Genomic DNA, 20,694 nt, shown 5'->3' on the forward strand with positions numbered 1-20,694 from the left:
TTCCTTTCCACAATAGAAAAAAAAATCAACTGGTATCACAGTAGAGTCAAACAACAATTGGTTTTCTATTTTCTGGGAAATTTTTCATTATTTTTGGCTTATTGTGTTTAAAAATGGCTTAGTCTTGAAAATCCTCCCCCCTCCCCCCTTTTTAACCACCTTTGGACTTAATGAGGAGTGATGTCTTTGGGTTAAATTAACTCAAACCCTTCAAATCTTACTAATGGCACCTAATAAGGACAATCACAGCCCTTGTACACAAATGAGCACAAGGATTGCCTTTCTCCTGCAAAATAACCACAAAGTGGGAGAATGAGCCCCTGTCAAATGGCTGTCAAGTTGAATTTTTTACACTTAAACAACCTCTAAGTGTATATATCACTAGGATGAACCAGTGTTTAACCAATTGGTCAGATCTGTCATCTAGGGTAAGTCTAGACTACAGGCTTCTGTCGACAGAGCATCTAGACTACATCCAGTTCTGTAGACAAAGCAAGCCACTTTGCTGACACAAGAGCGTAGACGCAAAGGATAGTGTAGATGCAATAACGCCTTCTGTTGACAAAAGGCGTTATTCCTCGTAGAATGAGGTTTATCGCCATCGACGAAACTGCTGAGTTCTGTCGACGTTATGTCGACAGAACTCAGCGGTAGTGTAGACGCAGGTATAGTTTTGTCGACAAAAGTCCACTTTTGTTGACAAAACCATGTAGTCTAGACACATCCCTACTGTACACCAAAAATGGCCATTTACTTCTGGAACAAAAATTATGTACCATTTCCCCCAGAATATTTAAATGTGACAGCTGAGCTGCACAAAGCCCTTTTACTTTTAATATATTGGTAGAAGGATGTGCTATTGCAATGTAGGACAAAAATGCTGCCTATTATAGGAATATCTTTCCTCCCAATAAGCACCCTCTCCATTTATCAACTTTGCAGCCCTTCTACTATTGTTTTTAAAAAGGTTCTGGGACAGAAATGACATGAGGAACTAGTTGAGATTCTCCTAGGGCAACATTTAGTGGTCTGAGCTAGCAGCTGATACTCTTCATGCTAGCAGGCCCATAAAACAGATCAGGACCATCGTTATTACAAGTGGACACCTAAAGTTAGGCACCTAGGTAGCCAGATTTTCAGAACTCCAGGGCACATATATCTCCGATCTTATTTTAATCCACTGTAGCACTCTTCCTTGTTACACTATGATCAGACTGGAGGGAAGCTCACCATTTGCCCTGAGGTATTAGACCTCATGTAATACAGAATTCTTCCCCCTCCCCGCCTCCAGCTTGAGTGGGCTGTTGGGAACGGGGAAACTCCAGACATATACTTCAGCTGGCAGAGGTAATAGAGATGATGGGAACCAGTGATAACGGATTCCCTTCTTAACTCCATGGATATTTACAGAGTAATTGTGGGCAAGAGTGTGGCTGTAAAAAACTGCACATATTTTTTAGGGTGATAATGGGCTGTGCATCCCTCCAAACAACCACAGATCTAACTTTTAAAGATATTTATGTATCTAACTCTCACTGGGTTTTAGTTGGAATTAGGCACCTAAATACCTTTTAAATCTGGCCCACGGTTCTAAAGGAAGAAAGGCTTAATCCTTTGAGAGCACAGGGAAACATGAGCCCAGCAGCAACTATTACTTTCTTTAACAGTGTGCCTCACTCCCATGCTCTAAGAGCTGGAGTAGAGGCAGGTGTATTCATAGCCCATTCTGACTAGGGATGGAATAGTGTAGTCGATTAACCAAGAAGCAAAAGCTTATAGTTAATGCTATAGACTATACTCATTTCCTCCTCCCCCCTCCCCTCCCGCCTTTGCCAGTAAATTTTTAGCAGGCTGGCCAGCAGCCTGACCCAGTCCTGGCTCACACCAGATCCGGGACCAATCCCAGCTGCAGCTCTGCATTTAAAGTATAGTAGGAGCCAGGCGGGCAGGCACTCCAGCTCAGTTCTGGCTTGCATGGGGTCTGGGAGCTCAGACCCATCCTTCCCCCCGGACAGGGGTTGCTGTCACCCCACACTGTGCTGATACAGAGGCAGCAGTGCAGAGTAGCAGGAGCTCCTCGGGGGCATGGATGAAGTGCATTGGCTGCCGGTCTCACCTCCAGGGACTATAGAATAGTTGACTAACCAATAAAAATTCATGAGGTTAATTGACTGTTCAATTAGCCAATATTTAGCATTCCTAATTCTGACTTCCCTGGGGAGCCAATACAGCTGTTGGGCCTAGACTCAAGTTCACATGTATTAGGAGTGCATTCATTTTCCCATCTATAAAAGGTGTTATGTTAGGATGACTCATTGGATGAATTATGACTCTCTCATTCCGAGCACTGGACAGTGTTGAACTATGCCAGCAAGAGAAAAAGCATACGATGCTGTAATTTACACTAGTGTAATGCAACTATCCCAAATCCCTCTTATTTCACCTGACTCCCAGGTGTAGGTGAACAGCTGGTGCTGGAGTTGCCTCTGCCAGCAGGAATTTCCCTTTACCATGTGAATTACCTGCTGATCATTTGAGCATATGAAGCATTATTACCACCTTATAATGGAAAACTAAAGCTTATCTGTTGTTACAGCTGAATTATGCTTCTAGAGTAGCACTCAGTTACTGGTTGACTAGTTCAAGAGAACATATAACTACCATCTTTTATTTTTCATCTTACTATCTGTGTTATCACTTAACATTCCACCCCATTAAAGACTAAGAATAAAACCAGTATGCTTAACTTCATGCGTTTCTCTTTCTCCCCCACTTTTTTTCCTGCAATTAAGCATAACTCTGTTACCCCCAGTTGAGAGCTGTCAAAGATACATTTTTATGAATATGTGGAACTTTGAAAAACTGTTTTTGTTTTCACATGGAAGATCAAAGGTATAACCCACGAGACACAAACAAGTGAGTTAGCTATGATTAATCATCAGTGAGTGAAATATGGTTCAGGGGTTTCCCAAAGACAGGAATACTTGCTTATTTAATCTCTTTTCTAATGCCACTATTTCCTTCCCAGTTCAGATTTGTCATGCCCCGTCACACACCTGAAGGGCACAACCAATACATAAAAGCTTACGATATTGAAGTAACTCTCTGAAACATAATTTTGTTATATTTTATTTAGCATATTCTTTCTATCTCTATCTCCTGGTTGTCATACATAAATCCTCAAAACATCAGTTCACATCTACCATCCGTGCCATGTGAGATGTGAATGACATTTCTTTTACAGCTGCTCAGCATCATCTCTTAATCAGCCAAAGAGTCTGCTATAGAGTAACATGAATTAAATAATGATCTATGTGCAGGATTACAGAGCACACACTTTACAATAACTGAACAGCTAAAATATAGTTTTCTCGGCATAATCTCTATTTATGATTAGCCAAATAAATCAATCTGTAATAGATTTTAAGTTGTATTGTATATGCAATATTGAATGTTGTACACTGTAACAAAATATAGTAATGTACATGTCAAAAAGTGACACACATCCTATGAATGAAGTATTTCTCTGCAACTATTTTAATTAGGTTGCTCATTATGGTGCTGATTCTGCAACCCTTGTTTACCTGAGTCAGAGTTTAGTGTAAATAATCCAATTTATATTAATTCAGCCTTAAATAATAAAAATAATATACCATTTTTTTCTATTATTTATCAAGCCACAGATTAACATCCAAATACTCAATTAAGTTTGATTGTCAAAATCTATAGTGCTATGTTTAGCTTACCTGGATGATAACACTATAGTTCCCCTTTGAGAACACTGGAGGATTGTCATTTACATCAGATACATCAATGTTTACAGTAGTTGTGTTGACTCTGGATGGGTTTCCATTATCTGAAGCTTGAATTGTCAATGTGTATCCTGAAATCTTAAAAAAAAAAATCACAAGTGTATTAAAGAAACAAAAAGTGACAAACAGAAGTATTTACATTAACTGTTTAGTCCAACAACCATACTCTAACATGCATCATGTATTATAATAAATATAAAACCCTCTTACAACATGAATAAAATAAGCACAAACTAATGCCATAGCTCAGGCCTGGGTAAAATTTGGCCTGCAGGCTGAATTCGGCCTGTGGATGCTGTGGGGAGCCCCAGCAAGCTCTCTGCTTGCCTCGCCCTACCCGCATGCCCCTCAGAAATGTGACTGTGGGGCGGTTTTTCCTTAAAAAACTGAGAGTCCGGAGGGGAGGGGTCACCCCACTCCAGTGCCACAGGTAACAACTGCTTCCTTCACCCAAACTCCCTCCCTTACCACAAGCTCTCTTCTGCTCTCAACCTCCATCCCACACCCCTGCACTTCCTCCATTAATATCATGGAATAGTGCGACTCTCGACCACTTTCCAAATTCTTGGAGTGGCCCCCCACCCATCAAAAATTATTGTCCACCTCTGCTATAGCTGGCGACAATTTAAATGAAGTGCCGTCATTGTAAAACATTTACCTTAATTTTAAAACACCTGAAGTCATCAAAATGTACATAAACATCACCTCCCCAAAATGGCAGTGTCAGGTTAACATAAAAGTAGCATTTTAATCTAATCATCTTAAATAAAAAAGGTATAAAACTTACCTCTTCTCTGTCTAGAAGTTTAGTTACTTTTACTTCACCCTTGGCAGGGTCAATTGTAAAAGGACTCCCCTGGTTGCCATCTATAATTGAGTAGTGAATATGGTTGTTTGAAGGTCCGTCAGCATCATCTGCTATAACCTAAAGAACATTATATTTTCATTTAAAACTGATCTAGGTAGATAGTGGTGTGCTTTGAATAAACTCATTCTAATGGAAGGCACAGCTGTTTCAAGTTTAGCATATTAGAGTTCTCAAGGCAAAAACTCTAATATGTGGAATATACCAAGTCAGCTAAACTAATTTCCCTGGAATCTCTCTGCAAATGAAATCATAATTCATATAAATGGTCTGCAACAAATACAAAATATTCTGCACTTTCCCTATATGGTTTATATTTCCAGGTATGAAGTTTTCTTAAAAAGAAGTTAATTTACTACATAGCAGGTTGGTATCCATTTCATTTGTGGCCACCTTCAAATGTATATTTATTTCTCCAAGAGAAAAGCTACGCCACAACTGAATAAAGTATAGACAAAACATAAAACAAACAAAACCACATGATAATACATACTGTAATGACTGATTGTTCAAGCATGGCATCCTCACTGATTACTGCTGTGTAAGTGTCTTGGCTGAACACTGGAGTGTTATCATTGATATCTGTTACATTAATATTCACTGTTACAACATCACTTAATGAAGGTGTGCCACCATCTGTGGCTTCCACTGTCAAGTAATACTCATGGGAACTTTCATAATCCAGGCTTCCAATAATAAAAATGGCTCCTACAAAAGGAAAATCGCACATTTTAATACTTGGATATTACTGTGGTACCACATGTTATTGCTTGTCAGCATAATTATTTTCCAAGTACCCCTATGACTTGATTACTTTCTGTGTTACACCAGTGTAGAATGGGAGATAAACAGCAATGAGATAAAACCCTAAACATTCAGAAGTTGCTGCTGTCATGAAAAACTCTCATATCCAACTCTCTTTTTCTGACTCTTACTTTCCTTTGCTCTTTTATTGCAGGGAAGGTCTAGAAAAAAACATGTCCTGTTTTCACTTTCTATCAAAATAAATCAAGCAAGTGAAATAATCTTTGATTTCACTTACACAGAAACTAGCTTTGATGTCACAAACAGAAGACTATTATGTCAAGTGTGTATTAAACACAAGCAATGCAAGCAGTAGAAATGCCTGGGCTACACACACATTTTGTACCAGTCGAAGGATTTTGGTTAGGATTTTTTTTAAACGTCATTATGGAAGGGGCACCACATCTTATATAGACACAGTTGTGCTTATATGAAGGTGCCTAATACCAGTATAGTTTGTTTTCCTTCCCATGTGGGGATAAGCTATATGGGTACAACCACTGTTATACCAGTATAACTACAGATGAGGAGTGGGGAAGTAGTACCAGTTTAACAATAACCAAAGGAGGGCAAACAAGGCCCTCGGAGAGAGAGACTATTTTTTCCTGAAAATACCCTTTGTAAAAAAAACCCCATACATAATGTATGTACAAGTACTATACCTCAGTGCTCCTTCCGTCATAAGTTTCTTTTTAATAAAGTAGCAGTACTAAAGGGTAAGATTTTCAAAAGCATCTAAGTGACTTAGTCGCTGCAGTCCAATTGACATGTACTCCTAAACGCCTTCATATTTAGACTGGACACACTGATTGGTAACATAGTTCCATGTTTCTGTAATGCCATATCAGCTCTTCTATAATTATCACTTTTTGTGGATCAATAATTAATTTTTCTCGTTGGTTTAATTTAGCGTCTCTGTTTTATCAAACCTAACTTATTCAGATTATACATAATGGCTTTGTGAACAGACTAAAGAAGTGGGTTGTGCCCACAAAAGCTCATGATATCACATTTTTTGTTAGTCTCTAAGGTGCCACAGGATTATTCACTGTTTTTGAAGACTATTATCTGTAATTACAGTAATTCCTCGCTTAACATGTACCCGCTTAACATGTTTTCGCAATAGCACAATTTTTTTTTCAGGGAACATTTTTCGAACAACACGACCCGTTGCCGCAATAACATGATTTCCCCTACCAGCTGGCCAGTCCCTGGCAGCTGTGAGGGGCTTCCCCTGCCTCCCTGCAAAGCAGCAGAGGTTTGCTGCTCGCCGTACTGTTCCCTGGAAACCCCCTCTGGCCGGATGCCTCACCCTTTTCTCCGCCCCATGTTTGCAGCCGGCAGCTGGGTTTCCGCAGCTGGCTGGTCGCCGGCAGCTGCCCAGGCCTTCCCCTGCCTTCTTACAAAGTGGTGGAGGTTCACCGCTCGCCGCGCCATTCCCCGGCGACCCCTCCTCACCGGACATGAGGCGTCCAGCCAGAGGGGGTCGCCAGAAATGGCGTGGTGAGTGGCGAACCTCTGCCGCTTTGCAGGGAGGCAGGGGAAGCCCCGCACAGCTGCCGGTGACTGGCCAGCTGGGGAAACCCAACCGCTGGCTGCAAACCCCCTCCCCTGTCCTTCCTTTCCCTTCTCCAGAGCCAAACACCTCCCCTCCCTGCTATAACCTAGTCCCTTTTCTCCCCCAACCTTAAGTCCCAGCTGCGAGCGCACGTGCACTTGAAACACAACCCCCACCTTTTCCATTATTTTCAATGGGAAAATTGACCCTGCATAACATGTTTCCACTTAGCACGATCATTTTCTGAAACGTATCTACCGTTTAAATGAGGAATTACTGTATAGTTGTTTTTGTTTTTATTTTTGGCAGGGTGAAGAACACATTAGTTAGGAAAATTCTACTCTACTTCTAAGACTAAGCAAGGATATCCTAAATAGCAGAGACCAAAACCGTTACCTGCAGTTAATGTTTCATTTTTTATTACTCTTTTTAAATGAATGCACATCTTCAGCAGACAGTAAGAAAACAGATTAGTCGAAGGCAAGGTTCCCTGTAAGCTCACAGCTGCGCGGCCCTTTTCTGAGCCCTGCATAGAAGTTCAGAGCTCTCTGTGCAGGCAGGAAGTTTAGCTGATCAGCTGGGAAGGGGAAAAGGCAGCTGCTGCCTGCTACAAATGGAGAAGCTGTTCCAGTCTCTTCTCCAGGGCAGGGGAAAAGATGATCTGTCGGCCTGATCCAGCCACGAGAGCCTCAGTCGGCTCCCTGACTGCTCCGCCCTGCTTGGAACTCAATGAAGCCGGCTGCAGGGCCAGGTGTGAATGGTGAGAGCCTGAACAGAGGCAAGACAGGCTTCTCATGCTACCCCTGCCCCTCCTTAGCTCCCATTGACTGTTTTTGACCAATAGCAGCTGCCTGTTTGCAGGAAGGCACTATGGGAAGTGCCCTTCCACCCTCATCCCCTGGGCTCACACTAATCAGTTTAGAGCAATAAACATGGCTCCTGCAGCATGTACAGGGGCTCGAAGGCAGGGACCCTGGCTAAGAAACCTGCTGGGCTCCTGGCTTGAAACCAGCTAAGGTCTCCTAGCTAGAACCTGTCTCTAGCATTCCAGCCCATCCTTCCCTCCCTCAATCCTCTGCCCCTCTTCCCTATGTAACCCAAACCTTCTGTACCTCTGCTCCAGCCCCCATACACATTCCATGACTCTGCAACCCCTCTTACACCCTTCGTCAGGTCACAATCCCCTCAGACCTTGCACCACAATCTACTATCTCTGATCATAGCCCAGATCCCTGCACCCTCTCCTGAAACCCTGCCCCAGGTCACAAGCCCCTCTCAAGCTCTGTACCCCCTCCTCACCCCAGTACATTGTCCCAGGTCACAACCCTCTACTTCACCCAAACTCCCTTCCAGATCCTTTACCCCAAACTCCCTTCTGCACCCAACCTGCATCCCACAATTCTGCATCTCCTCCATTAATATCATGGAAGAGTGTGGCTCTCAACCACTTACCAAATTTTTGGAGTGGCTCCCCCATCAAAATTATTGCCCACCCCTGTGCTAATACCTTAAGGTAAAAGAGAAAAAGATTATTTTAACAACATTTATTTTGAGTGCTGCAGACACCTAAAACTCTGATATTAATGGTTTTTATTTTTAAATCCTGTATGACAAATTAATACATAGTAAACTGCATTGCATTAAGGTCAAGTCTTTGCTATCTGGTAGCGTTCTGGTTCTGTAGCACCGTGGACTAACAAAAATATTAAAAGTATTATGAGCTTTCGTGGGTACAAACCACTTCTTCAGCCAAGGGAAGTGTTAATTTCATATTAAATAATCATAAGCATTGCTCCTTGTTATCTCTTGTTTTTAATATTTTTTCTGCCACACCTATGGACTATTTAAAATATATACTTATATCTATGGTTTTTGTTTGTACTAGTGGGTGCACATCCACACATTACCTCAAGATTGATGTTGCACATAAGAAATTTCAACCTTCCCAAAAGAAAATTCAATCCGCCCAGACTGAATACGTGGTCTAAGGTATCGCAGACTTCACAGGACATATATTTTAAGACTATCTCCTTCGCTAATCAGTTTCATGATGTGTAATATAACACAGTGCATGGTGAAAATAATAACGCTAATATAAATTAATATGTTTTTCTGTTACCTGTTGCTGAATCAATACTGAATTTTCCATGTTCATTTCCACTGACTATTGAATAGGTGATCTCAGCATTGGCTTCAAAATCCCTGCTGGCAGCATAAATCTGGATAATTTCTTTTCCAATTAAAGTGTCCTCTGGTACAGTGGCACTGTACTCTCTATATTCAAACACAGGCGGATTATCATTTATGTCCAAAACAGAAACCACAAGACTAGCAACAGAGGACAGCCTTCTAGGTAAACCCTGATCTAAAGCTTTTAAAGTCAGAGTGTACACTGCCTGCAACTCCCGATCCAAAGGCTTCTCCAACCGAACAATTCCAGAAAATTCATCAATGGAGAACTGTCCATCAGCAGAGTTCACTAGTGAGTAGTGAATTTTACTGTTCATCCCTGCATTTAAAAACAGAAGACTTTTTAATGGAACATGACAGCTAAAATATATGATAATAATTAATATATAACAATGCACATGGAAAAGAGCGTAAATGAAATACTGAAAACCACATTAAAGCAAATTTAAGTAACTGTAGAGGCTACTGTCAAGAGTAGACCCTACTGACTTGGTATAAACTATACCATAGACTGTGGATTTGTGACTCCACAGCTCAATCTCCACTAGCTAAGGATTATTGTCATTTGTGAGACTATGGCAGAAACATAGTTAAGTAACATTTACCTGCATCCGCATCTGTAGCCTGCACTCTTGTCAATGGTGTTTTAGGCTCAGTGTTTTCAAACACTGTAATGGAATAAGGATCAGCTGTAAACTCTGGGGCATTATCATTCACATCTTCTAGAGTGAGAATAACATCAGCCTTGCAGAATCTTCCTCCTCCATCTAAGGCCTTGACTAAAAGATTATAAATTGCTTGCTGCTCACGATCAAGCGGTGCTAATGTTTTCATTTCACCTATAAACAGAAAAGATATAAAACAAATGGACTTATTTGAGTCATCAGAATTAAGTATCCCATAATGATTTGTACCATGATGTTTTTATAAAATCTATCTTTGTTTTTACTCACAAAAGCTAAATAACAATTTCCTTTTGAAGATAAATTTGTCAATGGCTGAGACAACAGCTGTACCACACTAATGAGTCCTACATTGGGCAAAACATGTCAGGGGCTATCTTTTCAGCTCATGTAGCTGGAAACCTTTTGCTTTCTGAAAACCCTTCTGAAATTGCAATGGATCAAATGTACAATACCCCATATACAGAACATATACATCTAGGCATGCATACATCTATGATTCATTATTTGAAAAAAAAATTGCTCAAATCCTTGCTTTAATGAAATGCAAAGTTGAAAAGAAATGTGTGACATTTTTGAATGAGGAAAGGAAGAGATGGTTATGGAAGTTTACAAATGGTTTGGGCTGGGGGAAGGCGGCAGCTTCATTATCTACTAAAACCTAAAGTGAGACATTTTTGCCTATGACTTGGTAGGGGAGGATCCCCCTTTCTTCCTTGTACAAACATCTAGGAAATCCACAAGATCTTCTCTCAGGCTATTTAATTGTAAACCTTGCATGGTTCCCAGCTGACACTCACCCTCTAGCAAATAGCCATGTCTCTGAGATTCTCCTTAGAGCTACAGAAATTTTGGTCACCCACAAATTCCTCTCCCCACAAAAGTCTAAAGCTCATGGTTCAGTTTGCAAGGACTGCTTGTTACAACAGCTCTGAACTTATGTAGCTAGAATACCAGCAAACTGCAGAAAGAAAACTTGAGAACAATCTGTTTTACCATAATGGAAATCCTGATGTTTCTTCTTTAATCCTTCCATGATTACCACTGTACTCCCATTACCTTTAGCTCCCTCACATTAGCTGCATCATTTCCTTCACTTTATTTTTGTCACCCTTTTCTTCTGAACTCTGCATACATTGGACTGAAGACTGGGAAGCTAGGCCCTCAAAGGAAGTCCAGCTAACTCTTGCTTATGTAGCTTTGACTGGCATAAAAGTGAACCAATAAGAGTGTGATGGAATGTAGATTGCTTACATGATGACTCCAAGCAAGTCTGGGATGGTTCTGGTTCACTAAAGCTATTAAATTTCATGTCACTAGCTGCAAAGCTCTGAGATCACTGGATCTCTCTTTTGTACTATACTTCCTATGTACAGCAAGTTTAGATCCAGCCAGATGGTTAGCCACCTGGCTAGGAACCAATATATTAAATATAAAAAATGTACAATATTTAATATTTGGCATAGAAATTTGATAGCAATTAAGGAAACTCGACTTTTCGCTTCAAGATGTTTTGACTTTTTTTCCCCAGGAACATAAGAATGATCGTACTGTGTCATACCAATGGTCCACCTGGCCAGTACCCAGTTTTTCAACACTGGCCAGTGCCAGATGCTTCAGAGGGAATAAACAGATCAGGAAATTATTGAGTGATCCATGCTCTGTTCAGTCCCATCTTCTGAGGGACACCTGAGCCATTTGGCTGTAACCCAACCATCTTGATGGATCTATCTTATCATGATCTTATCTAATGGTTTTAAAAATTCATTTATACCCCTGTCCTTAACAAAATTTCCAGGCTATGAGTTCACAAGTTATTTGTGTGTTCATTACTTTATTTCTTCTTCATATGCTTACCATTTTTCTTTAAAACAATTTAATGTTAAGTTTGCATTTAAAAAATGAACGAACAACATTCCTTTTTTTGTGCATACAGGCTGATTTATGTAAGGATCAATATTTATCTAGTTGTAAATATTTTTTAAAAAAAGGCAGTGTCTGTAGTTTTCTATGTATTATATATTATGAATTTTACCTGTGTCTGGATTGAGCTTGAATTTTTCTGCTCCAGTGCCATGTAGTGTATAAGTAATTTCTGCATTGGAACGAATATCTGCATCTGTAGCAGAGACCTGCATGATCAATTTTCCAGGAGGGGCATCCTCTGGAACAGTATCAGTGTATAAAGTCTAGAAGTTTTAAAGTAACATTGAAAAATTAAAATGTATTAGAGAGCAATGCTTAATGGGGGAGGGTAAAGAAGACAAGGACAGATGAAATTATCTACTTGACATTAGAGGATTCTGGAACATGTAAAGTGAACGAGATATCAAAATATCCGAAAATGATAAAAATGTGATTTTCCAGTTAATTGCTTCACCTTTAATAAATTATTCAGTGAGGTAATTATTTATTGCAAGTATTTACAAACTTGAGGATTCCAAGTACCTAGACACAGCCAAGAGGTCCAAACATCTGAACATATGATTATTTCCTGACATCAATACTCGTTGTATTGTGAATTTAATTCAACTTCCTATCTAGACCTCCCAATAGGCCATAGTGTCCAAGATTTGTCTGACTTATAAAGAACCGATTCATTCCTTTAATAAAACAGCATAAGGCCTGTAAGTCTCCAGTTAAAAACAAAAACACAACATAAACAAGCTTTAAAGACATAGGTGAGATCTCATCAGCGAGATGGCAGAAGTAAACTTTCATCAGGGAATCAAAAGTGGCAAGAGAGATGGCTCTCTCAGCAGGCTTGGAGACATATATGGATTACAGAGTTCTAGGATTCTGACAGTGCAATTTCCCTGGCTGTACAACCCTTCCACACCTATCAAGGATAGCTTCTGCACCAGTGAGCCCAGCACACTTAACTCCACGTCTATTAACATGTGCATAGCAGTATCATCCTGCCAAGTGCAGGTACCTGGACTACTTTGTTGCCACACTTCTTATGGAAATCAGCTGGTATGCACTGCCACAGTAGCAGCATAAAGCTCCCTGTTTTGTCTTTGTAATGCCTGCATTCACATGGGAAATGGAGAACTGAAATTCAATACACAGTCTTCCCGTCCTCTGCATAGTGGCAAAGTGAATTATGAATAGGTCACAGAATAAGCCTCACGAGTTTTTAAAATAGTGAAATATGCCCAACAGACCACCCTTATTTGGCAACTTCTTGTCTCACTAGCCCAAAATACATTTCTTCTCCATATTTATTAGAAAGCCATTTCCATAAAGCAACCAATTTGTGTCAATCTCTTCAATGTAAGATAAAGATGATTTTACAATGAAATGGTGCATGCATTGAAAATGGCCATCCATGTAAAACTCAAGCTACCTTTTCACAAACAGGACTGTTGTCATTAGCATCTAAGACTTTAACTTCAACCACAGCTTTTGTTGCAAATATCCCATCGGTAGCTGTAATGTTTAGAAGGTAATTGTCCTTTTCTTCCCTGTCCAGAGGTTTTCTGACATAGACCTTCCACTCATTCTGTATGTTTTCAATTGCAAATTGTCCAAAGGGATCTCCTCCTAAAAAATAAAAAATACATAATTCATACAAAAAGAGATAATGTTACTATTTAGAAGAAAAAGCAAAAACAACTGTCTCCCGCCCCCGCCTCAAGAATCATACCTCATAGCTTTCTCTTTTAAAAAAATCTTCATATTTGAGGGGTAAAAGAAATCAGGTTTTAAATAAATACACATACTGAAATGCATTTAAATGCTTTGTATTTGCTGCTATTAGTGTTGCCATGGTGATTAATGTAGCATTACAGAGGACAACATATTTAAGCAGTTACACTAAACAGAAAACATTAAAAAAAATCTACCAAAAAATAATTTAAACTATATTTAATCTATTTCTTATGGATTTTGCTTGTTTTTCAATGCACAATTTATTTCAGTTTAAGTATTTCCTCCCATAGATATAATTATCATGAAGGCAAAATGAATTAAAAGGTGACCATTTTTAAGGAAGTAAAAGAAAAATGATATATCCTGATAGCTTCTGAAATGTTTTAAAACTTAAAAATGTGTCTTCTGTCAAAGATGCCCCATTTCAAATATTTTGTAATCTTTTTAAAGCCTAAGTGATAACTCACTTTATTCAAGTTCTATAACCCAAGTTAATATGACTTTTTTTTAAAATGTTTACCTGTAACATAATAGATGACTTGACTGTTAGAGTCTTCCGTATCAGCATCAGTGGTACTTAAGATAGCAACCACACCACCAGGTGGATCATCTTCACTAACTGTCCCTTTGTAGATCTCCGCAGTAAAGCGAGGAGGGTTGTCATTCACATCTGTAACAGTAACTTCAACCACTGTCATAGAAGACAACTGAATTTTTTCACCACGATCAGATGCAACCACTGTAATTGTGTACTTATCCCGTTTCTCATGGTCAAGCTCTTTTAGGGTGGTAATCCAACCTGTTTCCATGTTTATAGCAAAAGACTCTGTGATTTCCAGTTCTTGTGATGGATCTAAACTATATGTAACCTGCCCATTGAGTCCTGAATCCAAGTCAGTTGCTTTCACTTGGATGACTCTCGTTCCACTTGGCATGTTTTCCACAATGAAAGCTTTATATGGATTTGACTCCAAAACCGGTTTATTGTCATTTGCATCTTTTATCTGAATGCTTACATCTACTGAGGAAACAACATTATAACCTTCATTCATATATTTTGCTAGTACTGTAAACTGATACCACTTAGTTGTCTCATGATCAAGATTCTTCTCAAGTTTCAATCTTCCATTTTGTCGGTCAATCACAAAGCATTCATCCCTATTACTTTCAAGAGTATTCCCCTTAATTAGGGTGTATACTAACGTCTGATTATGTTCTGCATGTATAACATCAATCTCAGCTCCAATAGGAATGTCCTCAGAAACAGCATAAGAATAAAATGGCTCTGCAAATTTGGGAAGAGTCACTTCTGGAGGGAGTATTCTAATGTATACAGGAACAACTGATTGCTTTGGGGGGGATCCACCATCCCGTGCTTTAACAAAGAAAGTTAGAAACTCATTTTCTAAACCAATTAAGCTTTCTTTTGTAGTAATTACACCGGACAAAGGATCAATTTCCAAATTTTCATTGACACTTTCAGACTCTGCTTCAATGGTGTATGTAATGTCTGCATTTGTACCCTCATCAGCATCTGATGCCAAAACTTTAGTGATAAATGTTCCTCTTGGAACATTAGATCCAATATTCACTTCATACTCTGTTGCTCGGAACTGAGGGGCATTATCATTATCATCGGTAAGTATCACATTAACATTGCAAAAAGCAACTTTTCCTCCAGCATCTTTGGCCATTAAACTAATAGAAATTACTTTTTCAGTTTGTGTTTCCCGGTCAAGATTTTCAGAAGTAAATATTTGCCCTCTCTCATTAGTGTAAAATCTGTCTTTGGCAAAGTCATTTACAATATGATAAGTGATTTGGCCATTAGACCCAGAATCTTCATCTGTCACTTTAACTTCAGTCACCAAGGTATGCAATGGAGCATTTTCTGCTAGTTCCACTTCGTACTCATTCTGACTGAATACGGGGCTATGTAAATTGGCTCCCATAACAGTTATCTGTACCTGAGCTGAACTTCTAAACACCCCATCAGACACAGACACATTAAGATTGTAAAGAGACTTCAGGGTCTGTTTACGTAGGTTTGAGATGGAGATGATGCCAGTTTTGCTATTAATTACAAAATTCATGTGATCATTGCCTGTCAGAATTGAATATTCCAGTTTGTTTACATCTGAACTATCTGCATCTGAGGCTTTTACACAGGTTACAAAGTGTCCACGGGGAGCCAGTTCACTAATTTTAGCTTCATAAAGCAGTTGGTTAAACAATGGTGGGTTATCATTGAGGTCAGTTATACTGACAGTTACAATGAGGTCACTGCTCAGGGGGGGCATTCCACCATCCACTGCCCTTATTAGTAATTTATGTTGCTGAGTCTGTTCGTAATCCAAAGTTCTTGCTGTCAGAATGAGTCCACTACTACTATCCATGTGGAAATACTCATGACTCTTGCTATTATTTTCAACCAAGTGATAGGAAAGCCTTCTGTTCGTTCCAGAATCAGAATCTGTAGCACTAACTTGTACAACAGATGTGCCAATTACAGATGCCTCTGAAAGGATCACAGTATAAGATGGCTTTGTAAACAGAGGAGGATTATCATTTATATCTTCCACTATTATATCTACAAACACCTCAGCATGAGCTCCAGTCAGTGAGTCAGTTGCTCGTATGCTCAGTTTATAGGCAGGATGGGATTCAAAATCTAGAGTGGCAACAACAATTATTACTCCAGTGTTGAAGTTGATAGTAAACTGATTGAAAGGATCTCCATCTGTGATGCTATAGAACACCTTAAGTCCTTCTGGACTGTTTGCTTGTACATGGACAACAGGGCTGTGTAACTGTATGTTTTCAGGTATCTCTGCGCTATAGAAAGGCTTTTCAAAAACTGGCATGGCTTTATTCATAACTGTGATTGGGACTGTAACTTCAGCAGAAAAACTTGGTTCTCCTCCATCTTTTGCCACCACTGTGACAAGATATTCCTTATTTAGTGTGTCCGGTTCAAACTGTCTCTTGAGTGAGATTTCACCAGTGGGCCCAATTTGGAAGTGTTCATGATGATCTTTGAGGTGATAGCGTACCTCTCCATTACTCCCTACATCTCTATCTACTGCTGTAACACGTCGAATAATGTGGCCCACTTCAGTGTCTACTTTAACAGCAGCATAATATGGAAGATTGACAAAAACTGGAGCATTATCATTTATGTCTTCTATGGTGACTTTCACCACAACATGTGCAACTGCTGATGGTTTATGCTCCTTTGTCACCTCTACCACTATATCAAAAGATTCTTGCTGTTCACGATCAAATGGTATCCCTGTGGTTGAAAGTACTCCTGAAGTGCTGCTGATTTTAAATCTGCTATCTGGATTTAGAATACGATAAAACAAAGGCTCATTCATTTGATTCCCTACCACAGTAATGACATCTATTCTTTCTGCCTTTGTGGAATTCTCTCGCACTACTACAGAGTAGGAACTCTGTGTGAACTTGAGTGGACTTGCCTTGCTTTCCTTCACATTAATTTTTACAGATGCAGTGCTTGCAAATCTCCCATCAGATACTCTGACTGTTAATTCATATCGGCTTCTTAACTGAGTTGTATTTTGTACAGTTATAGTTCCAGTTTTAGGATCAATTGAAAATTTGTCTCCAATGTTACCTTCAGTAATAGAGTAAATTAGTTGTGAAAAAGCAACTGAATCAGCATCTGTAGCATTTACGGTGATGACTTGTACTCTTTTATATGTAGGCACCAAAAGGGATGCCTCAAACAAATCTTTTGAAAACACGGGAGGGCAATCATTGATATCAATCACATAAATAGTAACATTAGCTGCATATTCTGCAAATAAGCGTGGTGTCCCCATATCATGTACTTGTACTGAAAACTGGAAAATGTTTGTTTCTTCATAGTCCAAACTCATTACAGTACGAATGGCACCAGTGCTAGAATCAATGGCAAAATACTTGTGGACCGAAGGTTCGACAATTTGGTAAACCAGCACAGAATTTGATTCTTTATCAGCATCTGTAGCTCGAATTACTAAAGGGATATTCTTGTCAGTTAGAACTACACTGTTAATTGAGGCTGATTCACTGATCAGCCCTGTGTATTCTGCCTGCATAAAAACTGGTGAGTTGTCATTCTCATCCCGGAGATGCACCAAAATAGTCGTATTAGTAGATAACCCAGCCATGTTGGTTCCCTGAACAGTCAGTGTGTAAAAAGGCAAAGTTTCAAAATCAAGTATCTTCCTAGAGGTGATGACACCTGAGTTTGGATTGATATCAAAGGCATCACCTACATTACCATCTTTTATCTGATAAACTACAGAAGACTGACTATACGCAGTAACCATTCCAACAAAGCTACCAATGCTGGCACCTTCCGTGACTTCTGTAGAATATTCCTTTCGTGTGAATTTTGGTGAGGCATTATCAGAAATTGTGACAAAGATAAGCACTGAAGTGACTTCACTCATTGGAGGATCTCCTTTATCTGTAGCTCTCACCATCAAATTGTACTCTCTTTGGTTATTACAATCTAGTTCTTTTGCAATTCGAATAGTGCCCAAGATGGAATCTACAGTAAAAGAATTTCCAATATTCCCTGCAGAGGAAAAAAAAGAAACAAAAAGTTAATGAGACAAAAATAAATATACAAGAATTAAGGGTCTGTGCCCAATTGGCCATAAACTAAAAAAATTAGTACATGCTGAGAAGCAAAGGAAGTCTTAATGTTTCTTAATTTTGTTCTAAAACAATTTCTAGTGATCTAGAATTTTCCTGTAAAGAATAGTTAGCACTAACTTTTGTTTTACTCTAAAATACTTTGCCTCAATACTGGAAAAAAGTTGTCCAGATCTAAAATAAAAAGTAGAAATATAGATTGTCTCAAAATAACCTATAACTTAAAAAAAAATAACAGGTGATGTTGCTTCTTTAAATCAATCTTCTTAATGAGTCAATCAAATCAAAGCCACTATTAAACATAAAAATATATTTAGGAATTGAAATTAGTAGCATTATGCCTATACTTCAGGAATTAAAATTCATTGCAATATTTGTGGAAAAAGTTTTTTAAATGTGTCTCAAGTGCATCTAAATTAACTGTTAATGCAAACATCCTTTAAACCATTATTCTAAATTAAAGATTCCTTAGTGAATTACACACTACGCAATCTCTCAGTAATTTATTAACATTAATCAGAGCAGCAATGAACATATGACATGCCTAGTAATACATAAGAGTGGACTGACTGAACTATTTGAAGTTATTATGAGTCTCAAACAAGGATGTCTTTTCTAACCCATGCTCTTTTTATTTGTAGTAAACTGGATAATGAGAAAGACCTCAGAACAATCAAAGGCATGCAACAGAATTTCACACAGAAGTTAGAAGACCATGATTTTGCAGATGACATCAATTTGCTATCCCATACCCACAGAATTTTATATGCAAGAAAGCAAATATCTCCAAGGTTAAAATCACAACCAACACAACTAAAACAATGAGAATCCACACAGAATAAGAAACACTAATAACACTTTCTGTGATTCACAAAGAAGAGATCTGATATTTCACATTGGAAGCACAGCAGGTGAAACAGATGATGACAAAGCAAAATAACAAGAGCTAGTCAAGCCTTTGTAACTTTAAAGCTCAGCTAAGAGAAAGAGAAAAGTGCCCATCAAACTAAATGTTGAATTTAACACCACTGTAAAGTAGGTCTTACTATATGGTACTGAAACTTGGAGTTAAATTATTAAAACCATACTATCTAAATTTAAAGTTTTCAAAACATCTGCCTTAGACCAATCCCCAATATCAGATGGCCAGAAAAAAGTCAGCACAAATTAACTGGAAGAGAACGAAACAACAATCAATAGGCTGGTAAATTATGGAACAAAATTAAGATGGGTAGGATTTACCCAAACAACATAAAAAAACAGGTATTGGACTGGAACCCCCAGGACAAGAAGTGATGAGGCAGACCAAGGAACACACAACAGAAGCAAAATTGAAAGCTATCCAAATGACATGGAATAAGCTAAAAAGACTACAACAGCAGAAGACTGGCAAACACAGAATGCAGTGATGAAGGCATGGAATAAAGAGGCAACAGAGAGAGAACTAAAGCAAACATCTCACCCTTAATTAATAGATTATACCCTATGCTAAAAATGACAACTTTCTGAACATTACTAGCTGCAATTTGATATTTAACAGTTGAAAGCAAGCAGTTATAAATAAGGCCTTTAAAAGTAAAGACACTGTAATGGATTTTACAGCCTGTAAGATTTCAGCACACGCACTAAATTAGACTAGTATTTATGGTTCCTCAAAAGTTGAATTACAAGGGACAGGCAAACATAGCAAATATTACTAAAACTATGTTCTCAACAGAGGAAAATTTTATTTAAAATGTTTGAATTATGCAGATGAGTGGGTAGTTGATATTTTCTGTTCTGTTAGTTAAGGCTTTAAGCACAGTGGAATTCTCAGAATATCTCATTACAAATCCCATCAGCCATTACAAGCATTTAAGGAATGTTCATTCCATATACTTAGGACATCAACCCCAATGCTTTAACCTCCCAGTAGTTGACAATTCCATAAAAAACTAAGCCAAGGAAAATAAAGTTTAATATTTATTCTCACAAAAATCTGGAGAGATTGGGAGATGGGGGCTGGGGAGAAGGACTGGATGAAAAGAAAGATAAAGTGTGCTCAAACTCTTTTTTTGAAATGCTTGGACATTCATTCCCTCGGAGAATATAATCAAATTTATGTAAAAATTGTGAAAATAAAGCATATATTATATTTGCAATGGCTTTTCGTATTTTCAACAACAGAAATCTCTTTATAATCATAATCCTGAATTTGTATGGTTTAAAAAAATCCTTTTAGGGTTCAGACAAAACATAAGGTATAATCTGCATATGACAATCACATAGTTTGTATAATTTTTAATAAAGTTTCAGATGTTTTATACTGACTTTTATTATATAGCATTTTGCAAAGCTATACAATAAAAGAAAGGGTGTAAATGGAGTTGAATTAAATTGCTAAAAAACGCAGAGCTTGTTCATTTTGCACCATTTGTGGTTGGACAGTTCTGTTGCTTGGCAAGGGAATATGGAGTCATT

The 20,694-nt window shown here is 38.6% G+C and overlaps 1 protein-coding gene across 5 annotated transcripts in view; it reads right to left on the minus strand.

Moving 5' to 3' along the window:
- FAT1 (FAT atypical cadherin 1) overlaps positions 1-20,694 on the minus strand; it is a 164,082-nt gene that overhangs the window by 21,925 nt on the left and 121,463 nt on the right. For all 5 annotated transcript variants that reach the window (XM_006128452.4, XM_006128448.2, XM_075930342.1 and 2 more), the window contains exons 10-17: positions 14,087-18,154; positions 13,262-13,458; positions 11,948-12,101; positions 9,835-10,068; positions 9,159-9,548; positions 5,171-5,385; positions 4,600-4,737; positions 3,747-3,890 (exon numbers count right to left, since the gene is read on the minus strand). In XM_006128452.4, coding sequence (XP_006128514.2) covers positions 3,747-3,890; positions 4,600-4,737; positions 5,171-5,385; positions 9,159-9,548; positions 9,835-10,068; positions 11,948-12,101; positions 13,262-13,458; positions 14,087-18,154 — 5,540 coding nt within the window. The remainder of the gene's footprint in view (positions 1-3,746; positions 3,891-4,599; positions 4,738-5,170; positions 5,386-9,158; positions 9,549-9,834; positions 10,069-11,947; positions 12,102-13,261; positions 13,459-14,086; positions 18,155-20,694) is intronic.

The sequence above is a fragment of the Pelodiscus sinensis genome, chromosome 5, assembly GCF_049634645.1.
Source record: "Pelodiscus sinensis isolate JC-2024 chromosome 5, ASM4963464v1, whole genome shotgun sequence".
Taxonomy (NCBI): Eukaryota; Metazoa; Chordata; order Testudines; family Trionychidae; genus Pelodiscus; species Pelodiscus sinensis.